We start from the raw sequence: 27,859 nt of genomic DNA on the forward strand, positions 1-27,859 counted from the left end.
AGAGAGGAATCCACGATGCCGCTGGGGTTTTGGTCTGAGCGACAGGAAGGATGGATGTGACCTTGACTGAGATGGGGAGCGTCTTAATTTCCAACATGCCAGGTCAAGATGCTTACTCATCATCCAAGTGGCGTGTCGAACGTCTGGTGGATAGGAGTCTGGACTTTATGGGAGAAGTCAGGGCCGATATATATAAACTTGGGGGCGGGTGGAAGGCGAAGGACGGCTTGTGTCAGACCGTATGAGCTCCCTTGAGAAGTGAGAGTGGCTAGAGAAGAAAAGAGGCCTGCACGCACCTCATGAAAATATTAACGTGAGAGACCCAGACCTGCCCTCTGCCTAGGAAGGAAGTGGCCCAGAGTTTGTCCGGGAAACCAGCTGGGCTGGGGTCTGAGAGCAGGTGAGAGTCTACAGAAATAAAAGTCTGGGAAAAACACACCTGTAGGGCATCTGCTGGGATCTGCTTCCTCTACTGGTCTCACTGGGGCTGCACTGTTGGCTAAGGAGGAACAGCTCCTCCATAGCAGTTAGGATGAGCCGCTGGAATGTTCTATGTGGACCTGTACCTATGAACTGATTCGATCCTCACTGTGACCCCAGGAGGTAGATGCCGTTACAACCAGCCCAACGCTGCCCAAGAGGACACAGAGGAACAAGTGGAACTGGGATTTGAACCCCAGCGCCTCCTCCGTTCTCTTAACCATTACGGGTTGTGACCTCCCAGGAACAGTCCATTATGGTTATAGCAGTAATAATAACAAACATTCATCCAGTGCACTGCCTTTATGATTTCATTTAATCCTTGCAACAAACCTAGGGGATGGGCCCACGATTTCCAGTTTTGCAGAGGGGAGAGGTGACTTGCCCAAGGTCACAGAGCTGGTGAGGGGCCAAGCCAGGCCTCCAGCCCTGCCGCCCGGTCTCTAGGGCCTTGGCTTGCCCCACATCCCTATGCTGCTGGTTACACTGGTCTGCCCTGGGCGTCCCATGGGGATTTACCAAGTCAAGGCATTTTGGTGATGCTTAGAAGTTTGGGGTAAGATTCAAATGCTCTGACTCCCTCCAGAGCCTCCTCTGGGCCCTGGTTGCCTGCTGCCTCCCTCCTGGGCATGGTGGTCAACTTCCTGGCCTTTCTTCCCCTGTCAGGACCTGGGAGGCCACGAGAGAGTTCAGCTTGTCTTCTGTGAGGCCTCCACTGGGGCTGGGGGTGGGGCAGCCCAGGAGGCAGGTGGAGGGAGAGGGCCCACCTCAGGGACCACCCGGCCATCTTCCTAGGGTGTAAGGACCCTTCCAAATGGTCAAGTCTTGAGGTCCCTTGCACAGGTAGGTGGGGAAACACAGGCCAAGTGAGGACAGGGGACTTCCACCAGGTCAATGAAGAGTCCTGCAGAGGCAGGGCTTGGCCCTGGGCCTTGGGACTCCCAGCCCTGGACTATTCCTCAGCCTCCTGCTGAACTTCCCCCCCCCCCCCTCCCGGAAGGAAATAGGCCCCACATACCCTGGCTGACCCTCCCTGGCCTGCTTTTTGCCAGAGCCCTTGAGACTGGCTGAGAACTGGTTGCCATAGAGATGGCGGGGCGGGCAGTTCCAAGGCTGGCAGATGGGGGTGGGGGACGGGGCAGGACACCAATATGCGAAACACCCACCAACAGCTGAGCAGGACTACTTCGGGGAGACCAGGGCAGGACATGAGGCTCCAGGCTCCAGGGAGGACCATGGGGCTGCTCAAGTTTCTGTCAGACATCCCCCAGGCTGAGCAGGTGAGGGAGGCCCCATGGGGGCGGGGGGGGGGGTGGGTGGGGAACTTCCAACTGCCTGGAGGCAGGCAGGCTGCCTGGGGGCATGGAGGTCAGGGCTGAGGGAGGTGCTGGAGGAGCCATGAGACTGGACCTGAGGCCCAGGTGAGAGACAGGAAGGCCCAAGCCCGGCAGGGACCGACCATAGGGACGCCTCAAGGGTTCGGGGTGAAGACGAGGAATTCACCCAGGGATGGCTTCCAGGCTTCCAGTGGAGCGATGTGGGGAACACTGCAGAAGGATGAGGGTTTCGGGAAAGATAATGAGGTTCCTCCACCTTGACTTAGCAAGTCCAGGGCCCCATGGGGCATTCAGAAGAGCTGTCCGGGACTCAGAGGCAGCATTGTACAATGGTGACAAATCTAGGCTCTGGGGACAGACTCAACATGTTCAGATCCTGACTCCACTTACTGGCTGGGTGACCTTAGTCAAGTGATGTCACCTCTCTGAGCCTCATTGTTCTCCTCTGGGATGAGATGAGATCTCATAGGGATAACGGTGGAATATAGGGTCCTTGGGAAAGTTCAAATGAGTTGATGCGTGAAAATCCCAAGCACCCAGCAGGTACTCAGTAAGCAGTATCTTTGAATATTAAAAATTGAGGTAGTGATCAGTCAGTTTTAGTGGTAACAAGTTGGTTTTAGGGGGCCAGCCAGGGTGCACAGAAGAGGAGGGTCCCCTGGGGGAGGTGTGGGGTGGTCCAGGAGGCTGCTCAGAGCTGGGCCTCCTCCCTTTCTTCACCTAGGGGAGGACTGGGAGTGGCGATGGTGTGACTCCGGCCCAGCAGCCGAGGTCTCAGAGCGCAGGGCAGACGGCAAGGAAGGACCGGAGGCCCCAGGCCCGGAACAAGAAAGGGCATGGCTCTGCTGAAGCTGAAGAGTAAGCATCTGTGCGCCAGGCTGGGTGGGATGCTGGTTATCAGGCCCGACTGCGGGCCCGCACCCTGACCTTGACCCCTGCTCCCTGTCCTCTCCTTCCTCAGTCTCATCCCCTCTTCTTCTCGGAAACCCTCCTTCCCCTTCCAGTGGGCCTGGGAGAGCTTCACCACTGATGGCCGGGCTCTGCATCAGCCTAGCTCCTTCTCGGCCCCTGGCTACCAGGCCATGCCTTTGCCCCAAGCAGTCCTCAAGTACAAGGCCAGGTGCAAGTCCACAGCCACCCTCCCAGAGGCCCATGGCTTCTGCTGGAAGACAGAGGTGCCAAACCTGGAGAGGAGCCAACAACTCGGGGCCCGCGGCTTCATCCCCATCTCTCCTGGCAAAAGGGAGAGCCAAGAACCGGAGGCACTCAGTGAGTGTGACATCCAGCCACCTGGGAAGAGGTCAGGATCAGGATCCAAGTCCGAGGAAGGCACTGAGCTGGAAGCCCCGGGTGCTGAGGAGGCAGAGAGGGGTATGAGCCCTGGGGAACTGCCCCACCTCCTTGGGAGGGGGTCAATCTTAGAAGAGGAGCCATTTGCAGAGGTGACAGAGGAGCCCGAGGTGGGGGAGCACAGGGCCCCCCGTAGAAGGAGGGCTGGTTCTCAGAGAAAGGGGCAGAATTTTGGCGAAGAGGCTTCCAATGAGGGTGACCTGCAGTGCAAGGGGAACAGCTCCAGCTCCAACCTCAGAGGATCACAGAGGAGGAAGTCAAGGGCCAAGGAGCTGGAGGGGCCATGGGACCTGGAGAAGCTGCAGAGGCAGTTACAGCAAGACTTGGACTGTGGTGAGTGCGGGCTATCAATGCCTGGGTCCCCAGGAAACCACACAGTTGGGAAGAGAGGTTAAGTTGGGGAGACAGGGTTGTGCTGTGCTCCAGGTGCTGGGCAGGATTGCCCAGTGGGCTGGGAGGGAGGCTACTCTCTGACTTGTCCCACTGTGGATAGGCCCTGAAAAGCAGCCCTGGAAGGCTTTGCGGGCTGCTGTCCAGGCCTCCAATCGGAGTGGGAAGACCTGTGCCTTGCGAGATGAAGAGACTTGCCTGTTTGCCAACTTTCCTACCCGTACCTTCCACAAACGACGGGAGGCCACGAGGTAAGGTGGAAGGAGAAGGGTGGGACTAAAGGGCTGGGAGTAGAGAGGAGCCAGTTCTCCAGAGACACTGAGTCATTCAGCCTCTCACTCTTTCCTTCATTTACCCATTCTCTACTCTTCTGGGCATCCAATCTTCTGTGGATCCATCCACCCATCTACCCACTCATCCATCCACCCATCCCCACACCCTCCCACCCATTCACCCATCTATCCGCCCATTCACCCATCCATCCATCCACCTATCTGTCCATCAACCCATCTGTCCATCCACACACCCACTCATCCATCCACCCATCCATCCATCTCTGTCTGCTTGGCCAGGTGTCTATTGGCACAAGCCACTTTTCAATCATTTCCCATCTTCTGTTCATCCATTAATCTATTAACTAAATGATTAATGCAACGTATGTTGAATATCCACTCGTGGGTGCTTAGGATGTAAAGATAAAGAGACTTGAACCCAGCCCTAAGAAAGTCAAGGTCTGCTGGAAAGGGAGACAGATGGGCAAGACAGCAATTGCTATACCGCTATGTAGACAGCTGCTATACTTAGGGCTTGAACAAAAGACAATGAGAGCAGAGGGGGAAGCCTGGGAAGGGGCACTGTTGCATTGTCTAGATAAGGGCCTGAACCAGCTGGCCACGTGAATGGAGAGGGGAATCCACTTAAGAGATATTTGGGGGTTGGCTCAGCAGGTCTTGGTGACTAGTTAGGAGTGGCAGGTGAGAATCCATTTCAGCATTCTAATAGCACCCCTCAATTCTTACTCTGTCGTCCCCTGCTTGCTTCCCATGCTTCCCAGTGCACTTGGAACAAAGTCCAGATTTCTCAGTAAGGAGGTTCCTGTCTCCCACACCAGCCAGTCAGAAGGGCCAGATTGCCCCATGCTTTTCCTCTCCCAGGACTGCTCCTCTCCCTCATTCACTCAGCTAACTCAATGCATCTTCCAACTTCCAAGTCAGGCTCCCTCCAGGAAGCTCTCCCCTGGGCTTGCCTCTGCCACAGCTCTTGCCACACGGCCTTGCGTTGGGGTGCCAGGCTGCCTGTCTCTCCCTGTGTACAGGCTTAGAGCTCCCTGAGGACAGGTGCCAGATCTTATTGGACACGGCCTCCCCGGTGCCCTACAAGGGACGTGGCACCCAGCTGATGCTCAAGAAATATGTGCTGAGTGAACGAGTGCATCTACCCTTTCATTTGTCCAGCCATGATTGGATTATGCATGAATTCACCAACACTGAGTTTCTGTTTATGTGAAGCACTGTTCTAGGGGCTGGGGATACACTGGTGGTGAAGAGAGGGGTGAGGAACCCTGCTCTCATGAGGCTTACACTCTATATGGGATGAAGGATAATGAATAAAGAAATGAACAAAATGTATAGCTAGAAATGGAAAATACCTGGGAGGTAGAAAGGGGTGGTCAGGGAGTCTCTCTCTGACATCTGAGCAACGACCTCATGGACAAGGAACTGGCCATCAGAGCTAGGGGAAGAACATTCCAGGTGGAGCTAGGTGTTGTCTACTCAACCATCCACACCATTCATCCAACCATTGATTCCCTCACTATTTTGTTTCTGTTTCCCATCCATTCATCTATCTGTCCCTCAAACCAAAAGGCATGAACCTAGTTCCTACCAGAGATGGGAGGCAGAGAGAAGAACAAGATCTGGCCCTTGCCCTCAGGAGAGCTGCTTTGCCAGGGGAAGTTAGCCATACGGCTGAGGGCACAGGGGCACTATCCACAGGGCTGAGGAAGTTCAGAGTTGGGGCACACAGCTGGCTGCAGTGGGAGGACGCTTCCAGGAAGAGTAGGGAAAGGCCTTGAGGTGGGCCTGAGGGCAAGCCCCAGATGCAGCCCTCATCACCTTAGACTTCCATGCAAACCCCCTGCCCCAGGCCTGCGATCCCTCCCTCGGGCCCCCATCCTCCTCTCCCTGCTCCTGGCCTCCATGAGACTGCTGCCCCCCGCCGCAACCCTAGACTTCTCCCACCTTCTTCTTTCCCTCTCCCTACCCAAGAAGCCTATTGCAGGCCTGGGAGCGGCAGCAGCAGGAGGAGCAGCAGCAGGCTGAGCTGCGGAGGGCCCGGGAGCAGCGGGTCCAGCAGCAGGTGGCTCGCTGCCTGGCGGCCTATACACCCAGAGGGAGCCGGGGGCCGGGGGCCACCCAGCGCAAGCTGGAGGAGCTGAGGTAGGAAGCCTGGGCTGGGGAGGGCCCGGTGGGGAGAGGGCAGGGAAGGCTGTGCAAGATGTCAGATGTCAGAGGAAGGACAAAGGAGACCTGGCTCTCATCTTCCCTCAGGGCTGAGTCTCCACAGCCATCCTACAGCCGTGGCAGGTGGGCCGGGCCACTTGGCTGCACTTTACAGATGAAGACACTGAGGCACTCGAGGAGAGGGGGCTGAGCCAAGGTCACCCAGTTAAGGATAACAATCCTGCAGCTGTCAGAAGCTCACGGTTAAACTGGTCTACATGCGTTACCACACGCTCAAATCCCGTTTTTCTGATTTCAAAAGCCAGGCATGCTTATTATCAAAATGTAGATATTACTGAAATCATTCACAGAGCACAGAAACAGCACGTGTCATCTCATTCCTGGGCACAACCATTGTTTGCCATCAGGTGAAGAGTCATCTGCTTATTCTCCTCTTATATGCTGACCATTAAAAAGAAAGAGGCAAACGTGTATTTAAAAGCAAATCTTTTTTAGACTCATATAACAGGCCCACGAGGCGGGCATTATCATCAGTCCCATAATTCGACAGAGGAGGAAGCGGAGCTCAGAGAGCTCAAATAATTTGCCAAAGGTCACAAGTGAGTTACAAAACCAGGATTCCAATTTGGGCAGCCATTTAGCCACCCTGCTACCCCGTCTCCCAAGTGCTCGAATACCCAATCTGTAGATAAAGTGTGCCAGGGTCTTCCCCCAAAAGCCCCACCTAGTGAAACCGATAACACAAATAAATATGATCACCGGGGCCGTGGACATTGAGCACCTACTGGGTGCACTGGCAGCAGGGTTGCCCTTTCCACAGCTCATCTCCTTTCATCCTGGGAGAAGGGCTAGGTCAAGGTTGAGTGGAGGGCTGCGAAGAGACCAGAGACTCTGCCCCTGCAGCGGGGCCACCAAGGACTCAACAGAGTTCTGATCACCTACTCTTTGAAGTTCAGGCTTATCATCCCCAATTTTGAAGATGAGAAAACCAGGGCTCTTAAGAAGTCAAGGGTGTTTTAAAGGAATCCTTGGCCAGGGATTAGGGAGATGCCTTCTCCTTGCCAGACCTCTCAAGTTCATTGTTTGTGTGTTTATTTTTTCAATAAGGCAGGAAGCGTAAGGTTCAGGACTCCAAGTGACAGATGTCCATGAGAGGAGTCTTTCACACACACCTCTTTTATTTTCTACTTGAGAGCAGATGTTTTCCATGGGGGTCTCTCAGCCCGTACATCCTGTGACTTTTGCTCTCTCTGAGCTGCAAAGGCTCTGCCCTGCACAGGGGGGGCGGGTTCAAGAGAGGTCACCCTGTGGTAGCGAGGCTATGTGCCTTCCTTTTCCTCCCAGATGTTGGACAGGGCCGACATCCAGTCACAAGCTTCCTTTCTGCTTGGGGCTCCAAGACACGGACTTCCTCTCAATTCTAACAAACAGCATCAAGAATCAAGAAGGAAAAATATGCATGACATCATAGGCGCGACAGAGACTGAATGCCAGGCTCATTCCCCACCCCCGCCTTTTGTAACTGCTGAAATTACCTCATGAATGCTGAAGACTCCGTTTTGCAATAACTTCTGTTCCTGGCCACGGGTTTTCAAGTTCATCTCTCATTCGTGCATGGAGGAACGCTCCTTCCTGGCACATGGCCAGGAGTCCTGGCCCGACAAGGCGGTGTTTCTCTGAGGGGCCCCTGCATGTTTGCTAGAGGCCCCAACATGAGTCTTGGAGTCTTGTCTCCCCCCCCCCCCCGTTCTCTGTGTGGGTGCTGCCGACACACCCCGAGACCTCTCTTCCGTGCTTCACAGGATTCCTGGTCCCGTGTGGCCAGAGGGCCCCCCTTGCTGCCCGGATATTCGGCCTGATGAGCAGACACATTTCAGAAAAGCCCACAGACCAGGTTTTTGTAAACGGATGTGTGCTTCCCCCGTGGAACCCTGGTCTTTTCAGGAAGTGTTCTTTGATTTGCAACTTAATTCTTTTGTTCCTTCATCCCATTTTCTAAGTTGTGTGCTTATAAGAACCACAGAGAATGGTGACAAACTTGTCTAAACCCTGCCATAGTGCAGAGAAAACTGAACCCAGAGTGGGGCCTTGCCCAAAGCCATGGTCAACAGCCCCGGCTTCCCCCTCACAGGTGCAGTGTGAGAGGGCGCAGGGGTGTAAATGCAGGGAGGGGAGAGGCTGTGCAAGCAGAAACCCAGTTGCTCTGAATCCAGTGCTGGCCGCTCTCCCTTGGGGGTGGCTGGGAGGCTAGATGAGCCCTGGCTGCACGGCCTGCGGACCTGGACTCAGGGCTCAGTCTCTCACTTCCCAGCTGTGCGACCTTGGCCAAGTCCCTCAACCCTCCTGGGCCTCAGGCTCATCACGGGTAAAATGGAGCAAATAACTTCCACACCACTGACCTCAGGAGGAATACAGGGCGAGGATGGGAATGAAATGGCTTTGCAAGGTAAGGGTGGGGAGGATGTCGAGTCCTCAGTGAGGATGAGTGGACTCAAGACGTGGAGCTGGCTTGTGTTCATGGTTAGCTGCCCAGAGGCCCCTCTCCCTGCAGGCGCCAGGAGCGACAGCGCTTTGCTCAGTATCAGGCAGAGCTGCAGGGCATCCAGCTCAGGGTGCAGGCCCGGCCCTACCTGTTCCAGCAGGCCATGCAGGTGAGGGCTAGCACCTGGACAAGCATGCCCCTTCCCTGAGAACAGCACTTCTCACTGGAGGAGTGGGTAGGGATGTAAGGTGAGAGGGGCCCCTTTGGACGGGGCCCTGGGCCACTGCCCATCTGGAAGCCCTGGGACCCTCTCAGTAATCGCAGCACCATTTGTCTTCGGCAGCCTTGGTGCAGAGCAGGAACTCTTCTCTCTCCTCAGGTCAATGCCCGGCTCACGGTGACCCGGCGCTTCTCCCAGGTGCTGTCAGCACTGGGACTGGATGAGGAACAGCTACTGACTGAGGCAGGAAAGTGGGACACAAAGGGCACCTCCAGGAAACCCAGGTGAGGCCGTCTAGCCAAAGAGCTGGCTCTGCCCAGCTACAGGGAGAAGGGGTGCCATTGTCAGCACTCTGGGCCCTACCGGCTCTCCCCCAGCTGTCTCCCTGCCCACCTCCAGCCTGGACTGGACATCCAGGGAAAAGCTGAGAAAACTTGTGGGCAACCAGGCTGATCCACCCTGAATCTACGCTTCAGTCCTGGCCTGGTCCACTCCCTTGGCCTGAAGGGCTCTGCCTAGCTCTAGCGGTCAATAAGTCCTTCCCCAGGCCCTGTCCTCCATGTCACCCGAGGAAGGCAGGACCAGGGTTATGTTCTCCAGATCCCAATAAAGAAACTAAGGACCTGAGGGGCAGGCGCTTTTCCTGAAGATACACGAGCAATTAAGCCACAGAGGCAGTCTAGGAATCTGTGGCCAGCTGAATGGCCACACACCAAGCCCCTGTTATGGGGTGGTGTCACACGAATCACCCCCGGGATACTGTCCCTTATGCTTTAGAACAACCTGGCGCACAGCAGGGGTTGTGAGGCTCATTTATAAGGAAACTGAGGCTTGAGGAGGGGAAATCACTTGCTCAGAGTCCACACAGCATAGGAGCCAGATTTGAACCCACATTGTCAATCATGGCCTTTCCTCTCCTAAAGCCCAGGTCTCCTCAGGCATGGGGGTGGGGAGCTAGAGCCCATGGTCTCTATCTGTGTCTCCGTCTTTAAGGAGCCACAGGTCAATGGGGGTGAGAAAGGAGCACTCTTCTGAGAGCCCTGCAAAGACAGAATGCACTGGAAGCCAGCCTGACAGGCACTCCACTCCAAGCCCAAACCAAGAGTCCAGCCCCTAAGAAAATAATTAAACGCTTTATGGAAAATACAGTGTGTAATTTCTGGTGCTGCTAGGAAGAGGCTGCAGGCTGGGAGTAGGAGGTAAGCAGGTGGCAGCAGGCTTAGCTTGTCCCATCACCCAGGAGCGCTGGCTGTGGAGCTGCTCCTGAGTGGGTCACCTCACAGAGCAATAATGGCCTTTGAGAACTTGGTGGGCGTGGGGGGGGGAGATTTGGGTCTTTAAAGGGGTGCACACCTCACACTATAACAGGTGGGTTGCACAGGGACCACCAGACCGAGCAACTGCGGGGTAGGGGCCCGAGGAGGGATTATGTGAATTGGGATTTTAACTTTTTTTTTTTTTTAAGATTTTCTTCATTTATTTGACAGAGAGAGACACAGCGAGAGAGGGAACACAAGCAGGGGGAGTGGCAGAGAAAGAAGCAGGCCTCTGGCAGAGCAGGGAGCCCAATGCGGGGCTCGATCCTCACGACCTCAGCCCAAGGCACACGCTTAACGACTGAGCCACCCAGGAGCCGCGGGATTTTAACTTCTAAGTAACTTCAAATTGAAGCCCCTAAGGTGGGAGGGAGCTCACATACACAGATGTGCCAAATTCTGTACTGTTTCAGGAAGTTCAGAGTACAGATTAAAAAACGCAATGGGGGTGCCTGGGGGCTCAGTTAAGGCTCCCACTCCTGGTTTCCGCTCAGGTCGTAATCTCAGGGTCCAGTTCCGAGCTTCTCTCCCTCTCCCTGCGCCTCCCGCTTGTGCTCTCTCAAATAAATAGACCGTAAACAACAATCCAAGGAAAGTGGGAAGGCAGCATTTGCTGACAATACTGGTTGTAGGGGCTCGGAAGTATGGGCTGTAAAAGGGGGGGGGTCTCAGAACATAATGCGTCGTCCCACACCCGACAGAGCCACGTCCCGGGGGAGCCCACTAGGAGGAGAACGCCTACTGGAGCGGCAGGTGCCATCCACGGCAAGACCACGAGGCAGGGAGCGTCCCGTGGCCGGGGGGGTGCCTCCAGCTCCCAGGTTGCTGGCTTAAAGGGTTTATAGTTCAGGGACCTGCAACCGGGTCCACGCGCCCCCCGGAGCGCATGCGCAGTGATACCGCCAGCTTAAAAAGACCGCCACCCCACACCAAGACGGCCGCAACTGCGCAGTTGGGCTCCGATCCCGGCCTTCCCATGAACCTTTGGGGCGGGCTCTGAGGCGAACGACGGAAGCAGCCACTCTTGGTTTCCGGCAACACGACAGCTGCTGCCGGGCGACCCGGAAGTATTCCCATTTTGCGTCGTCGGGGCTCGGCGGCGGCCGGGCTCGGGGCGGACGTACCACCATGGGGTCGTCAAAGAAGCACCGCGGAGAGAAGGAGGCGGCCGGGACGACGGCGGCGGCCAGCACTGGAGGCGCCACCGAGCAGCCGCCGCGGCACCGGGAGCACAAAAAACACAAGCACCGGAGCGGCGGCGGCGGCAGCAGCGGCGGCGAACGTCGGAAGCGGAGCCGGGAGCGTGGGGGCGAACGCGGGGGCGGGCGGCGCGGGGCCGAAGCCGAGGCCCGCAGCGGCGCGCACGGGCGGGAGCGCAGCCAGGCAGAGCCCTCTGAGCGGCGCGTGAAGCGGGAGAAGCGCGATGACGGCTACGAGGCCGGTGAGGGGCGGGGCCTGTGGGGGGGCGGGGCGGGCCGGGCCGGGGGTCCGGGAGCGGGCGGGCTGGCTGGCCTGGGTGTGCAGCCCGAGCACACCGGGGCCCAGGCACCTCGAGGCTGTGTTATTAAAGAGTCTACCTACGGTCATTTAGGATTAAAGATTGCCTTCGTCTACTAAGCTCCGCGGGGGCAGAGATTTTCTGTTTTCTCAAAATTGGCACATCACAGGCCCTCAATAAATGTTGAGCGAATGAATGAAGTTGTGCTAGCGTGTGTAGAACCAAGAAGAAATCTGGTATTGGGCAAATCGTGTAGGGTTCGTAGCAGAGATATGAATCGGGTCCGAGCACAAAGGACCCTATAGAAACTTGAATTTTGTCTTGAGGGTTGTAGGGAGCCATGGATTTGAGCTGAGGAATGCATTGATTGTATTTTGCAAAAATCACTGTACTGAGAACTGGCCCAAGAGTAGTTAACACTGGAAGTCAGGTGAGGGCTGATAGGGGCCGCACTGAGGGAGTAGCAGTAGGATGGAGAGACCTGAACAAACTGAAGAACTGTTTTGAAGGAGGAATTAAGAGAGCTTAGCACTTGGATGAGGGTGGGAAGAAGGAATTGAGAATGACTCCCTGAATTGTGGTTTGAGCAACTGGATGGGTGGTTGTATTGTGTACTGAAATTGAGGACTTTGGGAGAGAAGCAGACTTTTGAGGGGAGAGAGTTCAGTTTTGGGGAGTGTTGCATTTGATGTGCAGGGTTTGGGCTGGGTAGAGCAGTTTGGAAGTCATGAGTATTTAGGTGGCAAATGAGGTCCACTGAGAGAGAGTGAGAGAGTGGACAGTAGAACCTAAGAAATGCCAACGTTTTAGTAATAGGTGGAGCAAGATGTTACAAAAATGCCTGGTGGTACAGTATCCAGAAAGGCAGGAAAACTGTCAAATCTTGTATCATGGGGTCTGTGGGAACAGAGATATAGAAGCAGTAATCAATAGTATCACACGCCATAGAAAGTGAAGGAAATTTGGGCTGAAAAGAATCCACTGGATTTAAAAATAAGGAGGCTGGTGACCTTGGAGAGAGCCTGGAGAGGTTGGGATCCAGAGTCCAGGTGAGATATAGGGGGAGGAGGTAGGTTGTGGGGTGGGGAGGCAGGAAGGATGAGCAGGGGGTGGCAGCTGGGTGGGGGGGCTCCATTTGATGGTGTCCAACTTTTGTCTGTGGGGTTCCATGAAATTATTTGCTGATTGTGAGGTGGGTAGAAGAGGTCTGAAATGCTTTATCTCAGTGTTCTTAACATCCATCACAAATCAGAGACCAATAAATACATTTCTTGACCGGATGAACTGCACAGAGGACATAATCATGCTGCTAACATGGTCCCTGACCTGTGGAGAGAAACAGACTCGGAAGTGAGTGATGGGGCTGTGGAGTTCAGGGGAGAGCAGTTCATTTGGATCAATCATTGAAAGGAGTTCAAGAAGGAGGTGGCATTTGGTCTCTGCATTTGGATAGGAGCTTGTCGATCAGAGTTAGGCCAAGGAGGGCAGTGCAGGCTGAAAACAGAGTATACAGAAGTGGAGCGGAGGCAAAGGTGAAGGATGCAGCAAGGTTGGACCTTTTGGGTCAGGAAAGGAAGGTTATATAGAGAGTCAGGGTGTCAAGAGATTAGGACTGAGGTAGAAGGAGCTACTGGGGTGAAGGAAGGCTGCTGGTTTCGGGTGTCTCAATAAGGCCCAGGTGCTGGTGAGGGGGTCCCTGCAGCTAGAGCCAGAGATGTGGCTTGTTGGCCCTTTGTTCAGCTCCTCAGCCATGCTTCTTGTTCCAGCGGCCAGCTCCAAGACTAGCTCAGGAGATGCCTCATCACTCAGCATCGAGGAGACCAAGTAAGTTCTGTCTCCCTTGTGTTTACTTTTATTTTCTGACGGGGCTTCTGGGACAGCTTCTTCGGGGGCCTTTCACCCACTAAACATTTTAACTGGAATTGGAGCATCACCATTTGAGTTATAGAAGAGGACACTAAAACCCAAGAGGAAAGATGGCCTTTTGCTGGTTAGGGGCAGGCCAGGCCTAGCGCCCACGTTCCCTGATTTGGAGGCTGGTGTCTGTCCCAGTGTCCTAGGCTGCCTGGGTCAGTCTCTGCTTTGGGAACCCTTAGGACCTCTCAGTTCCATCCTGTTTTCACCCCCTGTCTGTCCAGAAATGTTTTTGATGTTCTTATTTCGTTGACAGCTCCTAACACTTCTATTTCTTGTCCTCAGTAAACTCCGGGCAAAGTTGGGGTTGAAACCCTTGGAGGTCAATGCTGTCAAGAAGGGTGAGTGTGGGGCCGAGAATGGGGGTGAGGAACGGCATTTGGGTGGAGGCGAAAGACCATCTGAAGGGGTCTTTGAGGAGGGTTGGATTATGGCTCAGGTTCCACACCATTTAGTGGCCCTGTGTGTGTGTGTACGTACTTGTTGATAGGCACAAGGCCTTTCCTTACAGGCGTGATGGGGGGCTGGGAATAGGCTTATTCTTTAAGTTCAGATGGCTAGCAGCATGTGCTTGCTCTCGCTGTGAGGCCACAGTAGCCAGGCTGAGACACGTGCACAGGTGCCGCAGACTGATCTAGGCTATGCAGGTGTTGGATTTGTTGGTTTCTTAAAGCATGATTGGGGGCGGCGGGGGGTTGGGGGGGGTCCTTGTAAGGTGTGGAGGATCCCATCATGCTGTGGGGGGGGACGTGGAAGTGTGGGGCTGAAGTGGGAGGAGGGCAGTGAAGGATCAGCTCCCCCCCCGGCCCCTTCTGGCCCCCTGAGCTGGAAGGGGGCAGGGTGAGTGGCTCCCTCCTCTCCCCACCAGCCATGGGCAGGCATAGCCTCACGTCTGGGCCCCCCTTCCAGAGGCGGGCACCAAGGAGGAGCCCGTGGCAGCCGATGTCATCAACCCTATGGCCTTGAGACAGCGAGAGGAGCTACGGGAGAAGCTGGCAGCCGCCAAAGAAAAGCGCCTCCTGAACCAAAAGCTGGGGTGAGGGGGTCTCTGCCAGGGTGGGCAAGGGAAGGAGCTGAGGGGGCTGCCAAGGAGCTCTTGAGTCGGGTGCGGGGAGCAGGAGTGGGGCTCCCCAGAAGAGCACTTTCTTCTCTCTTCAGAAAGATAAAGACGCTGGGGGAGGATGACCCCTGGCTGGATGACACTGCAGCCTGGATTGAGAGGAGCCGGCAGCTTCAGAAGGAGAAGGACTTGGCAGAGAAGCGGGTGAGTGCCTGGGCAGCTGGGGGTGGTCGCTCAGTGCCTCTGGTAACGTGACTGGCTGGTGAGGCCAGAGACTTGTCCTTGGGAGGTCACTGGGCTCAGACAGGTCAGAGGTCCATGGTCAGTGGTGTCTGCTCTGGATCCTTAGCAGCTGCTCCATGAGGCCTGCTTTTTTTTTTTTTTTTTTTTTTTTTTGGCACTCCCACCTGGTCCCCGTGTGTCTTCCAGTGACGCTGAATGGCCTGAGGTCATAGGTCACCCCCCTCTCATCCCATAGGCCAAACTGCTGGAGGAGATGGACCAAGAGTTTGGGGTCAGCACTCTGGTGGAGGAGGAGTTTGGGCAGAGGCGGCAGGTGAGCAGCCGGGCTGGAGGCAGTGGGTGGGGAGCATTGCCGTCCTTGGTGCTGGGATCCCAGGTCTGGGTGGGTCAGGGCTCCTGACTTGGCTGGACGTTCCCCCTCCCCTCTAGGACCTGTACAGTGCCCGGGACCTACAGGGCCTCACTGTGGAACATGCTATTGATTCCTTCCGAGAAGGGGAGACCGTGATCCTCACCCTCAAGGACAAAGGTGGGTTAAGCTTCGGTGCTCGGGTAGGGGGGCAGAGGCACTGCTGTGCCGAGGTCAAGCATGATGGGCCGCCGCTCCTGCCCTATCCGCAGGTGTGCTGCAGGAGGAGGAGGATGTGCTGGTGAACGTGAACCTCGTAGATAAAGAGCGGGCAGAGAAGAACGTGGAGCTCCGGAAGAAGAAGCCTGACTACCTCCCCTACGCAGAGGATGAGAGCCTGGATGACTTGGCACAGGCAGGCTGGGCAGCGAGGATGGGGGCTCTGTGGCTTTTCAGGAGCCAGGCTGGGTCCCAACCAGTACCTCTTGTCTTGCAGCAAAAACCCCGCTCTATCCTGTCCAAGTACGATGAGGAACTCGAGGGCGAGCGGCCACACTCATTCCGCTTGGAGCAGGGTGGCACCGCTGATGGCCTGCGGGAGCGGGAGCTGGAGGAGATCCGGGCCAAGTTGCGGCTGCAGGCCCAGTCCCTGAGCACAGCAGGGCCCCGGCTTGCCTCCGAGTACCTCACGCCCGAGGAGATGGTGAGCTCCTCGCCTGCATCCGCACCTTGTAATTGGGGTGGGATTCCTCCCTCTCCTCTGGGGTCGTGTGCTGCCCGAGGCGGCTGGGGAGGAAGAGCGAGCGTGAGGGGCTTGGCCGTCGTGGTCAGCCGCGTACGGCAGCCCTGGGGCGGTGCCGCGGGAAGACGGTGAGCGTAGACCGAACAGGGACTGCCGGGACAGAAGGTTCTGAGCTCGTGTTCGAGCTCTGTGACGCAGCCGGCTTGTGCCTTGGGCGAGTCATTTAACTGTGAGCCTGAGGCACCCCGTTTGAAATGGGAATGGCAGGAGCCATCTCTTGAGGGGCGGTGCAAGGATTCTTAACAGTGTGCTTAAGTGGTAATTTAATCCACACTGTGTGTGGGTTTTGTATTTGGGATGATTGTGAACACAGAGGTAGACGTCTGGCTCAGTAGATTCTTGGCTGCGTGATTAAGAGCAGGACTCTGGAGCCTGAAGAATAAGGTTCACAATCCTGGCTCTCCCATTTAGGAGCTGGGTGACCTTAGGCAAGGAATTTAGCCTCTCTGTGCCTTGGTTTTTCTCATCTTAGAGGTGGGATGAGAGCGCACCTACCTCATACAGTGTGTGTGTGAGTGAGTGTGTAAAGTGCTTAGGCCAGTGACTGGCGTGGAGGAATGCTGAAGAAGTATTTGTTCTTGGGGCACCTGGGGCCTCAGTCAGTTAAGCGTCTGCCTCTTGATTCTGGCTCAGGTCTTGATCTCAGGGTTGTGGGATGGAGCCCTGCGTGGGGCTCCATGCTGGGTGTGGAGCCTGCTTAAGATTCTCTCTCCCTCTTCCTCTCCTCCACACCTCCGTCCCTCCCTCCTGCCCTCCCCCACCCCTAGTAAAAAAAATTTTTTTAAGTGTTCATTCTTGTGGGCTCGTGGCTGTCCACCTTCCCCATTTCATGTCTCCTCTCCTCCCTCCCTCAGGTGACCTTTAAAAAGACCAAACGGAGGGTGAAGAAGATCCGCAAGAAAGAGAAGGAGGTGGTAGTCCGGGCTGATGACTTGCTGCCTCTTGGAGACCAGACTCAAGACGGGGACTTCGGTTCCAGGTGGGCTTGGAAACAGGGTTGCGGTGTGGGGGCTGGACTGGTCTAGGGGGGCTCACGCTCACTGGAGAGGCCTCTTTCCACAGACTGCGGGGCCGGGGTCGGCGCCGAGTGCCTGAGGCAGACGAGGAGGCCCCAGAGGAGGAGGAGAAGGAGCAGGCACCTCGGCCCCCGCAGTCAGATGACACCCGCGTGGAGAACATGGACATCAGCGATGAGGGTGAGGGGCCCAGCCGGCCGAGGGTGGGCGGCAAGGGCAGGGCCAAGCGCCCTGGGGCAAGGAGATGATCCAAGCAGGGGTCTCCTGTGTTTCCTCCAGAGGAGGGTGGAGCACCACAGGCCGGGTCCCCAGAGGTGCTGGAGGAGGACGAGGCGGAGCTGGAGCTGCAGAAGCAGCTGGAAAAGGGGCGCCGCCTGCGGCAGCTCCAGCAGCTCCAGCAGCTGCGAGACAGCGGTGAGAAGGTGAGGGGGTCCCAGAGGCTGGGTGCGGGGCGGGCGCGTGCTGGCCTCCCCAGGGCCAGGGCCTTCGGGGGCAGGCGCGTCTGGGGTGACCTGTCCTCGTGACCATGGCATCTGCATTCCAGTTCGGGTCCTCTTTTTTGTTTAATGTGGTGTTGGTAGATTTCTTTAAGCTCGAGCAGTGCGTTTGCTCTAAGATATTTTAGGGTTGGAGCCTTCTCTGTCTTCTTCTCCTCTGTGGCTGGGTGTTGGGTGCCTGCTGCGAGTAAGGCGCTGTGTCACTGGGGAGCAGGACAGCAGGTGCCCCGTGCTCGCGGAGCGGGCCTCTACCGCGGCAGCCGGAGGGCGGGACGGCGGGAGGGCGGGACGGCGGGGAGCCGGCGCACATGCGCACACCGCACTTCCGGTAGCGCCCGGAGCTGGGCTACCGTCCGCTGGAGGGCAGAGCAGATGGCCGGAGGGCTGGCGTTCTGCGTCCGCTGTTCAGGGGACACCTTGCAGGGGGCGACATTTGACTGAGACTTAAATAACACCAAGGAGCCAATCTCGCCGAGATTCAGGGTGGGGTGGGCGGGCAGACCGGGCGCTGGGGCGGCGGAGACGGCAGGTGTCCTGTGTCCTGGGAGGAGTGGCCTAGAACACTTGAGGGCCTGGTGGTGTGAGCTGAGCAGAGGCCGGTGGGGCCTTGTGGCCGCGAGCATTGCTGAGTCTCAGTGGGCGCAGGCCTGGGCCGGGCCCTGCCTGCACGCTTTGTGTGTCAGCTCACTTCATGCCCGGGGCTACACCTTCTCTCCGTTTTGTAGATGAGGAAGCTGAGGCACAGAGGCCTTGGGCAAGTGGGGCCAGGGTAACGGGCTGGTAAGTGGCGGAACTGGGGTTTGAACAGCCCAACTCCGCCGTCCACACTTCTCCCCGCACCCCTGCCACCTCGGGAGACAGAGAGACAGAGGCGGGAGCAGGGAGCCCAGCGCCGCGGCCCAGTGGTTGGGGGTGCGGGGGCTCCCGCAGAGGGGCCCGAGAGGCAGCAGCCCCTGAGGCAGAGTGCGGCGGCCAGTGCGGCGTCGCAAGCCGAGAGGGGCTTTCAAGGAGCGGGGAGGGCGTCTTCGAGCTCCTGAGAGGCAGGTCAGATTTGGCACGGTGGAGTCCACGAGACTGAGGCGATGAGGAAGCCAGGGCAGCAACTTGGGACAGTCCCTGGGAGCGGGCGCCGGCCGACCGCTCGGCTGTCGGAGGCATCGGGGCCGCGGTCTCTCGGCTGCTCTGCCTTGGCAGCATCTGCGGCCTGGGATCACTGGGCGAGCGGGCGTGGTGGGGATCCAGTAAAGCTGGGCTCGCCAGAGCCGGTGCTGGGCCATCCGTGGGCCGCCGCTGCCGTAAAGAGGGTCAGAGACATGGGGCGGTAGCTGAGAGCACAGAAGTCTGGCCTCGTGGAACTTTAGTTCTACTGGGGGGATGTGAAAGACAAGCATCCTGCGGGAAAACCACTGGGAGCAGAACCAGGAAGAGGTGATGTCGTGGAGAGAGGAGGAGTGTAGGAGCCCTCCCCTTTTATGTTTGCTGGTCAGGGTGGGTCTCCCTGAGGAGGTGACATTCGAGATCCAGATGAAGAGCCTCAGCGACATCTAAGGGCACAGTTCCGAGATGAGGGTGCACCTGGCCGCCGAGGTCCTGAGGCAGGAGCCAGCTGGGCTTGTTCAGGAAGTTGGCTGAGGCCTGTGTGGCTGCAGTGGCAGGAGCGGCGGGGAGAGTGACGGGGAAGGAGATGGTCACAGGCCACGTCAGGCAGACGCTTGCTGTTGCGGTAGATTTAGCCGAGAGTTCTGTCTCTCTGAGGAAGACCAGTGGAAAGCTGTTGTAGTCGTCCAGTTGAAGTGATGCTCGACTGTGGTGAGAGCCACGGAGATGAGATGGCTATATCTGGAAGGCATTTTGAGGGTAGAATCAACAGTGTTTGTCAGTGGATTGTGTGCGAGGTTGCGAGTGGGTACGAAGAAGTTAAGGATGCGGGGCGTCTGGGTGGCTCAGTCATTAAGTGTCTGCCTTCGGCTCAGGTCATGATCCCAGGGTCCAGGGATCCAGCCCTGCTTCGGGCTCCCTGCTGCACAGGAGGTCTGTTTCTCCCTCTCCCACTGCTCTTGCTTGTGTTCCCTCTCTCTCTCTGTCCCTCTCTGTCAAATAAGTAAATAAAATCTTTTTTTTTTTTTTTAAAAAAAAGGAAGTTAAGGATGACTTCCGAGAATTCTGACTTGAACAGCTGCCCGTTTGCTGAGTTAAGGAACAGATAGGGCCATTCCTGGGATGGGAAGAGCCGGGGGAGGAACAGGTTGGGGGGAGATAACAAAGCATTCGGTTTTTGTTAAGTTTAAGGTACCCTTTTATTAGTGGTGATTCATACTGAACAGGCAGTTGGACACATGAATTTGAACTTTTCAGGGAGAGGCTGAGACTGCAGTTCTTTTTTTTAAAGATTTTATTTATTTGAGAGCACATGAGAGGGTGGAGGGTCAGAGGGCGAAGCAGACTCCCCACCGAGCAGGGAGCCTGATGCAGGACCCGATCCAGGGACTCCAGGATCATGACCTGAGCCAAAGGCAGTCGCTTAACCAACTGAGCCACCCAGGCGCCCAAGACTGCAGTTCTAAATGCGGAAGTCCGTGAGCGTGTAGACAGGAGTTAAAGCTATAGGATTGGCTGGAGTCACCAGGACAGTGAGTGTGGGTAAGAGAGAGGAGCCAGAGAAGGAGAGTGCGTGAGCATGGCAGAGAGGACAAGGTGTCGTCCTGGGAGTCCCGTGACAAGAGGCTCTTGTGAGGAAGGAAGGAAGCATCTGTGACACCGCCACAGAGAATTTGGGTCTCAGGGATGAGCATCGACCTTTGGATTGGGCAGCATGGCGGTCACTGATGCTCTGGTCTAAAGTGGCCTCTGTGGGGCGGTGGGGAATGAGGGCCAGACCACGCACGCTTTAGCAGCGTTGCCGGGTACAGGATTACCCGATGGGAGCCGGTTGTGTTTCCATACGCCAGCAAAAGATAGAAAGCATAATTTTAAAAAAATACAGTGTTTGTGAAAGCAGTATGGCTAGGGAAGTAACGTGGATAAGCGATAGAAAGCAGAGTGGACGAGAGGTAAGCTGGATTGCAACCAAATAAAAAGGAATACGTGACGTGCAAGATCGATATGGAGAAAATTGCGGTCCATCTTTGAAGACAGTAAGGAAGTCGTAGACAGACAGACACTCGTGTTAGGCGGCTCGGGCCTCCATGACAACGCCACAGCCTGGGTGGCTTAAGCAACAGAAATTTATTTCTCAATTTCTGGAGTCTGGAAGTTCAAGATCAAAGTGTTGGTAGGTTTGGTTTCTCCTGAGGCTTGTCGGTGGCCGACTTCTTGCTGTGTTCTCTCACGGCCTGGGTGCCTGCATCCTTCGAGTCCCTTTCTCGGATGAGAACACTGGATTAGGGCCCTGCCCTTATGACCTCCTTTGACCTTAATCATCTCCTTAAAGGCCCCGTCTCCAAATACAGTCACACTGGGGTCAGGGTTTCAACATACGAATTTTGGGAGGACACAGTTCAGGCCACAACAGCCGTGTTTGTGGATAGGACTCAGTAGCGTAAAGATGTTCATCTTCTCGAATTAATTTGTAGATTAAACGCAATTCCAGTAAAAATCCCAAAGGGATTTTTGTGGAACGTGGAAAGCCAATTCTTAAATTTACTTGGAAGATCAAGGGGCCAACAAAAGCCAAGATACTTTCAATAATAAAGTGGTGAGCTTTGCTCTGACAGATCTCACTTTATCCATTGTGGTAATTGAGGTGGTGAAGTAGTGGCATAAGGACGGACTGACAGGTCCGAGACCGAGTAGAAGTCCCAGGAACCAGACTCCTCAGGAGAGATGGCGGCTGTCCCAGTGGGAAAGGGTGCTCACTTCAGCAAGTGCTGTCTGGACAGTCATTTACCTATTTGGAAAAAAGTGAAATTGGGCTTGTACCTTACATAAGATTTACTTACAGATAAAGAACTTTAAAGTTAACATTCCAGAACAGGGTTAAGGAAATGATATTGTTGACTTTGTAGCAGAGAAAGATTTTTTTCCTTTCATAAGTTGCATTAAAACACACAGAACATAAAATTTACCATCTTCATCGTTTTCAAACAAATGTCCAGTTCTCCTGAACCATTAAATCCACTCAACGCTGTTGTTCAGCCTTCCCCACCAGCCACCCCCAGAGCTCTTCTCACCTCGAAAAGCTGAAACTCTGTTCCTGTTAAACACTGACTCCCCTCCCCCGGCCCCTGGCCGCCACTGTCGTACTTTCTGTCCCTATGATTTTGACTACTCTAGGGACCGTCTATAAGGGCAATCACTGAGGGGTTTTGTTTGTGACTGGATTATTTCAAGAGAAAGATTTTTTTAAGGTATAAATGTAAAGCATAAACCATGAGGAAAAAAACTAATAATTTACTTAAAAAGTAAGAACTTCGGTTTTCTTAAAAAGGCACCATAAGGAGAAGATGTTTGCCCACGTGTATATAACCATCAACGGGTTAGTGCCAAGAATATCCAAACGACAAAAATTGGCAAAACAGGAAAATAGGCAAAAGACCTCAGTGGGCAGTTCACAGAAGTGGAAGGGTAAATGGTCAATAAAATACCCGATGAGGGGGGCTCTTGGGTGGCTCAGTCGGTTGAGTGTCCGACTCTTGATTTCGGCTCAGGTCATGATTTCAGTGTCGTGAGATTGAGCCCCGTGGCAGGCTCCGAGCTGGGCGTGGAGTCGGCTTGAGATCTCTCTCCCTCTGCCCTACCTGCCCCCCCCCACCCTGTTCATGGGGCTCTCTCTCTTAAAACAAAACAAAACACCCAGGAGGCCCAACTTCATGAATGGTCAAGGAAAGACAAGCTGAAACAGTGACGGACCAGATCATACCCACATCATTTGGCAAAAATGTCAAAGCCTTAACAATATCAAGTGTCGGGATTTAGAGCAGCCAGAATTTTTACATACACTGTACAGGCACGTAGGGGACTCTGATGAGATTGGGAAGGCGTTGACTAATTCGTGTAAAGGCAAGTGTGTGTGCCCTTTGGCCCAGCATCCCCACTCCTGCATGTGTACCCCAGACACACACTTGTCCAGGTGCTCCGGGAGATGAGCGTCTCACTGCTTGTATTTGCATTATTTGTGATAACGGAGAAGGCCCATCCGTGCTGTGCAGGGGAACTAGATTAAGATACGTTCACGTGATGGTTCTGTAGTGAAAAACTAAGAAGTACAGCCACTCAGGTCAAAATGAATTTTAGTTATTTTTTATATATTTTTTAGAGATTTTACTTATTTGACGGAGGCACAGCAAGAGAGGGAACACAAGCAGGGGGAATGGGAGAGGGAGAAGCAGGCTTCCCACCGAGCAGGGAGCCCGATGCGGGGCTCGATCCCAGGACCCTGGGACCATGACCGAAGGGTGGGTGGGGGGTGAGTTCTGGAAGCATGTGGGAGTTGCACAGGGCATCTTTCTGCCCTGTGGCCTCAGGGAAGGGTTCTGGAAGAAGCGGTTTTTATGTTGAGTCTGAAACAGTTCGGGGGGTGAGGGGAGGGTGGCAGTGGAGCGGCAAGGGGCCCCAGTCGTGCCCCAGTCCCGGACGAAGACGTGAGGCGGCGGGGTGTCGGACAAGGGCCGTGTAGACTTTGGATATGAATGTAAAGGGCAGAAGGAAGCCGTTGAGGGCTTAGGAGCAGAGGAGCGCGGTGGGTGTAGGTGCGGAGTGGAGAGCGGCCTGGGAGGCAGGCAGGCGGCGGAGACCCGTCCGAGGCCTTCTGCGCACAGTCGCGGGGCTTGTCTTTCTGCCGCTGGGGAGGATTTGGGGTTTCTGGGTCTCGATGGCACCTCCCCAGAAACATCTGGGTTTGCCCACAGCTGCTCCCTCCCCCAGGTGGTGGAGATCGTGAAGAAGCTGGAGTCGCGCCCGCGCGGCTGGGAGGAGGACGAGGACCCGGAGCGGAAGGGGGCCATCGTGTTCAATGCCACGTCCGAGTTCTGCCGCACCTTGGGCGAGATCCCCACCTATGGGCTGGCCGGCAACCGGGAGGAGCAGGAGGAGCTCATGGTGGGTCCTCGGGCGGCCTACCTCCCCCTCCCCTCCCCTCCCTTCCTCTCTGCCGCTCCCCCCCCCCCCCCCCCCCCCCCCCCCCCCCCCCGCCAGTCAGGTCCTGGTCAGGTTCTTCGTAACTGGTAACAAGCCTTGGTGCTCCGGCGGGTTAGGCTGGCCGGGGGGCTGGGGCTCCCTGGGCTGATGCCAGTCTCTGACCCCAGGACTTTGAACGAGACGAGGAGCGCTCAGCCAACGGCGGCTCTGAGTCGGACGGGGAGGAGAACATCGGCTGGAGCACAGTCAACCTGGACGAGGAGAAGCAGCAGCAGGACGTGAGGGGCGCAGGAGCGAGGGGGGCGCCGGGAGGGGGGAAGAGCAGGAGAGCACGGCCGGGTCACGGCCGGGTCACGGCCGGGTCGGGGGAGGCTGCCCACCGGGCTCCCGCCCCGGCTCTGCCCCTTCCTTGCTAGGGGACCTTGAGCGAGGGGCCCGTGGTCTCAGAGCGCCCCCTGTCCCGCCGTGTGATGGGGTCGGCAGAGCTCAGTGTGGTGCGAGCAGTCTGGCCCAGCGCCCCCAGTCCTGGGAAGGACCCCAGTTGCGTGTGCTGGGGATGAGTCGGGGGGTGAGAAGTGTGGCCCACTGACCACCTTTCTCCCTGTGTGCTGCCCCCCAGTTCTCTGCCTCGTCTACCACCATCCTGGACGAGGAGCCCATCGTGAACAGAGGGCTAGCAGCCGCCCTGCTGCTGTGTCAGAACAAAGGTGAGGGGCCGTGAGCCTCGGCGGGGCGGGGAGCCGGCTCAGCTTCCTCTGCTCCCCCTGCGGCCTCCGCCGCTTGGTCCCGGGGCCGTGAGCTGCTCCCCCAGGGCCCAGGAGCTGCTCCTCTGCACCCGGTCCTGGGGCGGTCACAGCAGCCTCTGGCCTTTCTGCTCCGCGTCACCCCGTTTTTGAGGGCTTTGCCACTTCCCTCCCCAAAGCACCGCTCACCCTGCGAGTGTCGGTGTGGCTGGTGGGGGGAATCGGGCAGGTGAGGTGGTCAGGCCGTGGCGCGGAGAGAGCCTGGTGGGAGGCTCCCGCCCCGACTGAGGGCAGCCGCCCGGAGTCCGACCGCCGCCTGCCCCCAGGGCTGCTGGAGACCACCGTGCAGAAGGTGGCCCGGGTGAAGGCACCCAACAAATCCCTGCCGTCGGCCGTGTACTGCATCGAGGACAAGATGTGAGTGCCGGGGGGGGGGGGGGCAGAGGGCCTCGGGCTGGGGAGAGGGGCACTGTAGGGACCCCCAGGGGCAGCGCGGGCAGCTGCCAGCCCTGAGGGCCCCCCTTTCGGCCCAGGGCCATCGATGACAAGTACAGCCGGCGGGAGGAGTACCGCGGCTTCACCCAGGACTTCAAAGAGAAGGATGGCTACAAACCCGACGTGAAGATCGAGTACGTGGACGAGACGGGCCGGAAGCTCACACCCAAGGAGGTGAGTGGGGCTGGGGGTGCCTGAGTCACGGGCGGGGCCGCGCCGACCGCCGGCTCGGGTCGGTGAGCTGTCGGGACCTTGGGGCCCCAGTTTCCATCCCTGGTGGGCCCAGCGGGCCCCGTCACAGGCCTGGCTCCTTTGCCCGCCTGCTCCCTTGTGGCTTGGCCTCCCCCAGGGGCCACCTTTCTGTGGGTGGCATCCGGGCAGGGGGCTGACTCGCGCTCGCTGCCCGCAAGCACCAGCGTCCCCCTGGCACCATCCCCGCCTGGGTGTGCTGCCCCCGAGCCCCGGCCTTCTGGTTGCCTTAGCCTCCACGTGCCGGTGCCACTCAGGATCCCGAGTGCCCCCCACTGCAGCACGTCCAGCCCCGGAACCCGTCTCCCCAACTCTGGGGAGCCCCCAGGGGGGTGCCAGGGTTGCAGTCCTTCTCCCAGCCCCTTAGCCCAGCACAGGGTCGGGGCGGGGTGGGGGGGAGGCCTCACCCTTCCCTGCCCCCCTCCACGCGTGGGTGGCTCTAACACCGATCCCGCCCGTGCCCCAGGCTTTCCGGCAGCTGTCCCACCGCTTCCACGGGAAAGGCTCGGGCAAGATGAAGACGGAGCGGCGGATGAAGAAGCTGGATGAGGAGGCGGTGGGTGGCCCGTGGAGACGTGGGGCGGCTTCCGCACCTGCCGGTGCTGGGGTGGCTGGTGGCCTGGGGCCCGCTCCTGCCCTGTGCTGACTGGCCCTCCTCCTGCAGCTCCTGAAGAAGATGAGCTCCAGCGACACGCCCCTGGGCACGGTGGCTCTGCTCCAGGAGAAGCAGAAGGCCCAGAAGACGCCGTATATCGTGCTCAGTGGCAGCGGCAAGAGCATGAACGCGTGAGTGGGGAGGCACGGCGGGTGGGGGCAAGGGGTGAGGGCTGGCACGGTGCCCAACGGGGCGGGAAGGCCCCTGCCGGTTTCCAGCTCAGGCTCCCCTTCTCTCTGCAGGAACACCATCACCAAGTGAAGCCGATCTCCCTTCTGATCCCCTCTCCAACTTTAATATTCAATAAAATTCCCTCCTTATTTTTTCCTCCTTCGTCATGGTGCAGATTCCAGGGTTAGACCCGGGAGGAGGGGCAGGCGGTGCTGGGAGGAGCATCCACAGACTGCCCTCCGGCGGGCCCTGGTTGCTGTGTGACCTCAAGCAAGTCACTGAACCTCTCTGAGCCTTAATTCTGCCATTCGTACAGTCAAAACATGTCTGTTTCATAGAATGTCCCATGAAGATTAAATGAGTTCGTTCACTCATTCATCCACCTGGATTTTAGAGGCAAGCCACACTCCTCAGAGGTGGCTTCGAGTCTGACGTGTGCTCAGTATGACTCGGCCATCTGATGACACAGATAACTAAAAGAGATGAGGGAGAGAACCGTCCAGATCCTCTAGGACAGTCCTCCACCCCCGCCCTGGGCCCCGGGCCGGCCAAAGAAGCCAGTCGGTTTATTTTCTCAGCCCCCCACCACCACCACTCCTGGCTTCGTTGCTCGGGTCCTGGGCGGTTGTCAGAGGTCCCGCCTTGTGCTCTGCACGGCTGGCTTTCAGGTGAGAAGTGGAGGTGTTTTTAGCGCCTCGGTCACCCTGGTCTCTCCCAGCCTCCGTTGCTACACAAATCACTGCCCTGGGGCCCAGGACTACGTGGGGGTGCCACGCCACGCTCCTGTACCCTTGCTCTGCGTGGAGACTTGGCCTGCGTGCCGTTACCCAGGGAGGTGAGCTCCGGAGGACGCTGGGACGTGGCGAAGCCCCGAATCGAGGGCAGGGCGACCAGTGGCTCCCATGGGAGTCAGAGCCGATGTCCTGCCCCTGCCGAGGCCCAGGTTCATGCCAGGTTCGCAGTTTGTGTTTAACGCAAGCAAACACTAAGTAGAAGGATGGTTTAAGTCATCTTGGAAAAAACATGAGCAAGGACGACAGTTGCCTTAGCGGGTCGCTCTTCGTGATGGCTGCCTGACGAGCCAGCAAGCGGTCACATCGTGCTTGAGCTCGTCGTCTCCCTCACGTGAGGTCTCACTCCGATTTAATTTTCGCCTTGGCTGCTTCTCCGGCCCCTTGGAGGTGCCTGCAGCCTTGGAGCACCTGGGCTGGGGGCGCCATTCTCCTGGAAGCCGGCGAGGCCCATCCGGTGGGGTGCGCGGTCTGTGCCTGGTGCGGCTCCCGGCCTGGCCGGGCTGTGGCGGAGCTCTACCTCACCCTCTGCAGGCAGGCGTCCCTGGGGAGGTTGTCACCACCGTCAGAGCTGGAAACAAGGCGTCTGGAGCAGCAGTGGACCAGGGTCACACTGATTTGGTTTAGCCCAAGATGCCTCCTAACTCTGACCCCGGTAACTGAGTAGACAGTAGATGGTGAACCAGGGACTAGGAAAGGCTGCAGGTGGCACTCCGGGATGACCTCCAGGAAGCCCCCCGGTTGGTGCAGTCGGCCTGCCTTCTCTCCTCATACCGGCTGCAGGCCCCTTCCCTGCCCTGATGCTCGCTAGCCCCCTCTCAGGCTGTGTCCGCCCACCTGGCTGGGGCTGGGAGGCAGCAAGGAGTCCGATCGGCTCCCAGGAGGTAGGAGGGGCTGGGGACCACCAAATCCTTTGAGGCCTGAGCCCGGAGTGTGGGCAGAACCCGGGGAAAGGGTGCGTCCCAGCTCTGCGGCTCAGTGTGAGGCCCCACCAGCAACGCTTGCCCAGACCCTCGCCAGCTGGGGCGGCACTTCCGCTGTGGAGGCTGGGGCGAAGGTCAGTGAGCTCTTAGCTGGGGATGGTGGGGGGGCGGCAGCTGGGGCAGGAACCATCAGGGCTGCTTTTCCACTGACGAGCTGTCTGACCAGGGGCCGCCCAGGACCCCTTCTCCACTCCCTGCCCAGCTCAGCTCTTGGAGGCCCTTCTGGACATGGTGAGGAGATACCCAGCACAAAGTCCAGCTGGCTGACGCAGGCTTGAGCT

At 57.2% G+C, this 27,859-nt stretch overlaps 2 protein-coding genes across 2 annotated transcripts; both read left to right on the top strand.

Moving 5' to 3' along the window:
• The first annotated feature begins 1,590 nt into the window (after nucleotides 1–1,590).
• Nucleotides 1,591–10,178, top strand: LOC113914768 (testis specific 10 interacting protein). Its single transcript, XM_027580281.1, has 8 exons — nucleotides 1,591–1,760; nucleotides 2,542–2,675; nucleotides 2,779–3,500; nucleotides 3,661–3,808; nucleotides 5,825–5,995; nucleotides 8,571–8,670; nucleotides 8,881–9,005; nucleotides 9,715–10,178. Exons 1-8 carry the CDS (start codon nucleotides 1,632–1,634, stop codon nucleotides 9,836–9,838), a joined length of 1,653 nt encoding a protein of 550 aa, XP_027436082.1. The 5' UTR covers nucleotides 1,591–1,631; the 3' UTR covers nucleotides 9,839–10,178.
• An 871-nt stretch (nucleotides 10,179–11,049) lies between these two features.
• On the top strand, nucleotides 11,050–25,958 carry SART1 (spliceosome associated factor 1, recruiter of U4/U6.U5 tri-snRNP). The gene is made up of 20 exons (XM_027580279.2): nucleotides 11,050–11,478; nucleotides 13,302–13,359; nucleotides 13,735–13,790; nucleotides 14,359–14,485; nucleotides 14,608–14,713; nucleotides 14,988–15,065; nucleotides 15,182–15,281; nucleotides 15,374–15,516; nucleotides 15,598–15,804; nucleotides 16,758–16,882; nucleotides 16,966–17,099; nucleotides 17,199–17,341; nucleotides 23,279–23,452; nucleotides 23,659–23,769; nucleotides 24,111–24,198; nucleotides 24,561–24,651; nucleotides 24,768–24,903; nucleotides 25,445–25,534; nucleotides 25,643–25,764; nucleotides 25,876–25,958. The coding sequence occupies exons 1-20, from the start codon at nucleotides 11,166–11,168 to the stop codon at nucleotides 25,892–25,894; spliced, it is 2,421 nt and encodes an 806-aa protein (XP_027436080.1). The 5' UTR covers nucleotides 11,050–11,165; the 3' UTR covers nucleotides 25,895–25,958.
• Nucleotides 25,959–27,859: the final 1,901 nt, after the last annotated feature.

Source organism: Zalophus californianus, chromosome 11 (genome assembly GCF_009762305.2).
Source record: "Zalophus californianus isolate mZalCal1 chromosome 11, mZalCal1.pri.v2, whole genome shotgun sequence".
NCBI lineage: Eukaryota > Metazoa > Chordata > Mammalia > Carnivora > Otariidae > Zalophus > Zalophus californianus.

Coding starts and splice junctions, on each gene's coding strand:
- LOC113914768 (XM_027580281.1), top strand. CDS start 1,632: ATGCGAAACACCCACCAACAGCTGAGCAGGACTACTTCGGGGAGACCA. Junction 1,761..2,541: donor ACATCCCCCAGGCTGAGCAG/GTGAGGGAGGCC, acceptor TTCTTCACCTAG/GGGAGGACTGGGAGTGGCGA. Junction 5,996..8,570: donor CGCAAGCTGGAGGAGCTGAG/GTAGGAAGCCTG, acceptor CTCTCCCTGCAG/GCGCCAGGAGCGACAGCGCT.
- SART1 (XM_027580279.2), top strand. CDS start 11,166: ATGGGGTCGTCAAAGAAGCACCGCGGAGAGAAGGAGGCGGCCGGGACG. Junction 13,360..13,734: donor CTCAGCATCGAGGAGACCAA/GTAAGTTCTGTC, acceptor TCTTGTCCTCAG/TAAACTCCGGGCAAAGTTGG. Junction 24,904..25,444: donor GGAAGCTCACACCCAAGGAG/GTGAGTGGGGCT, acceptor CCCGTGCCCCAG/GCTTTCCGGCAGCTGTCCCA.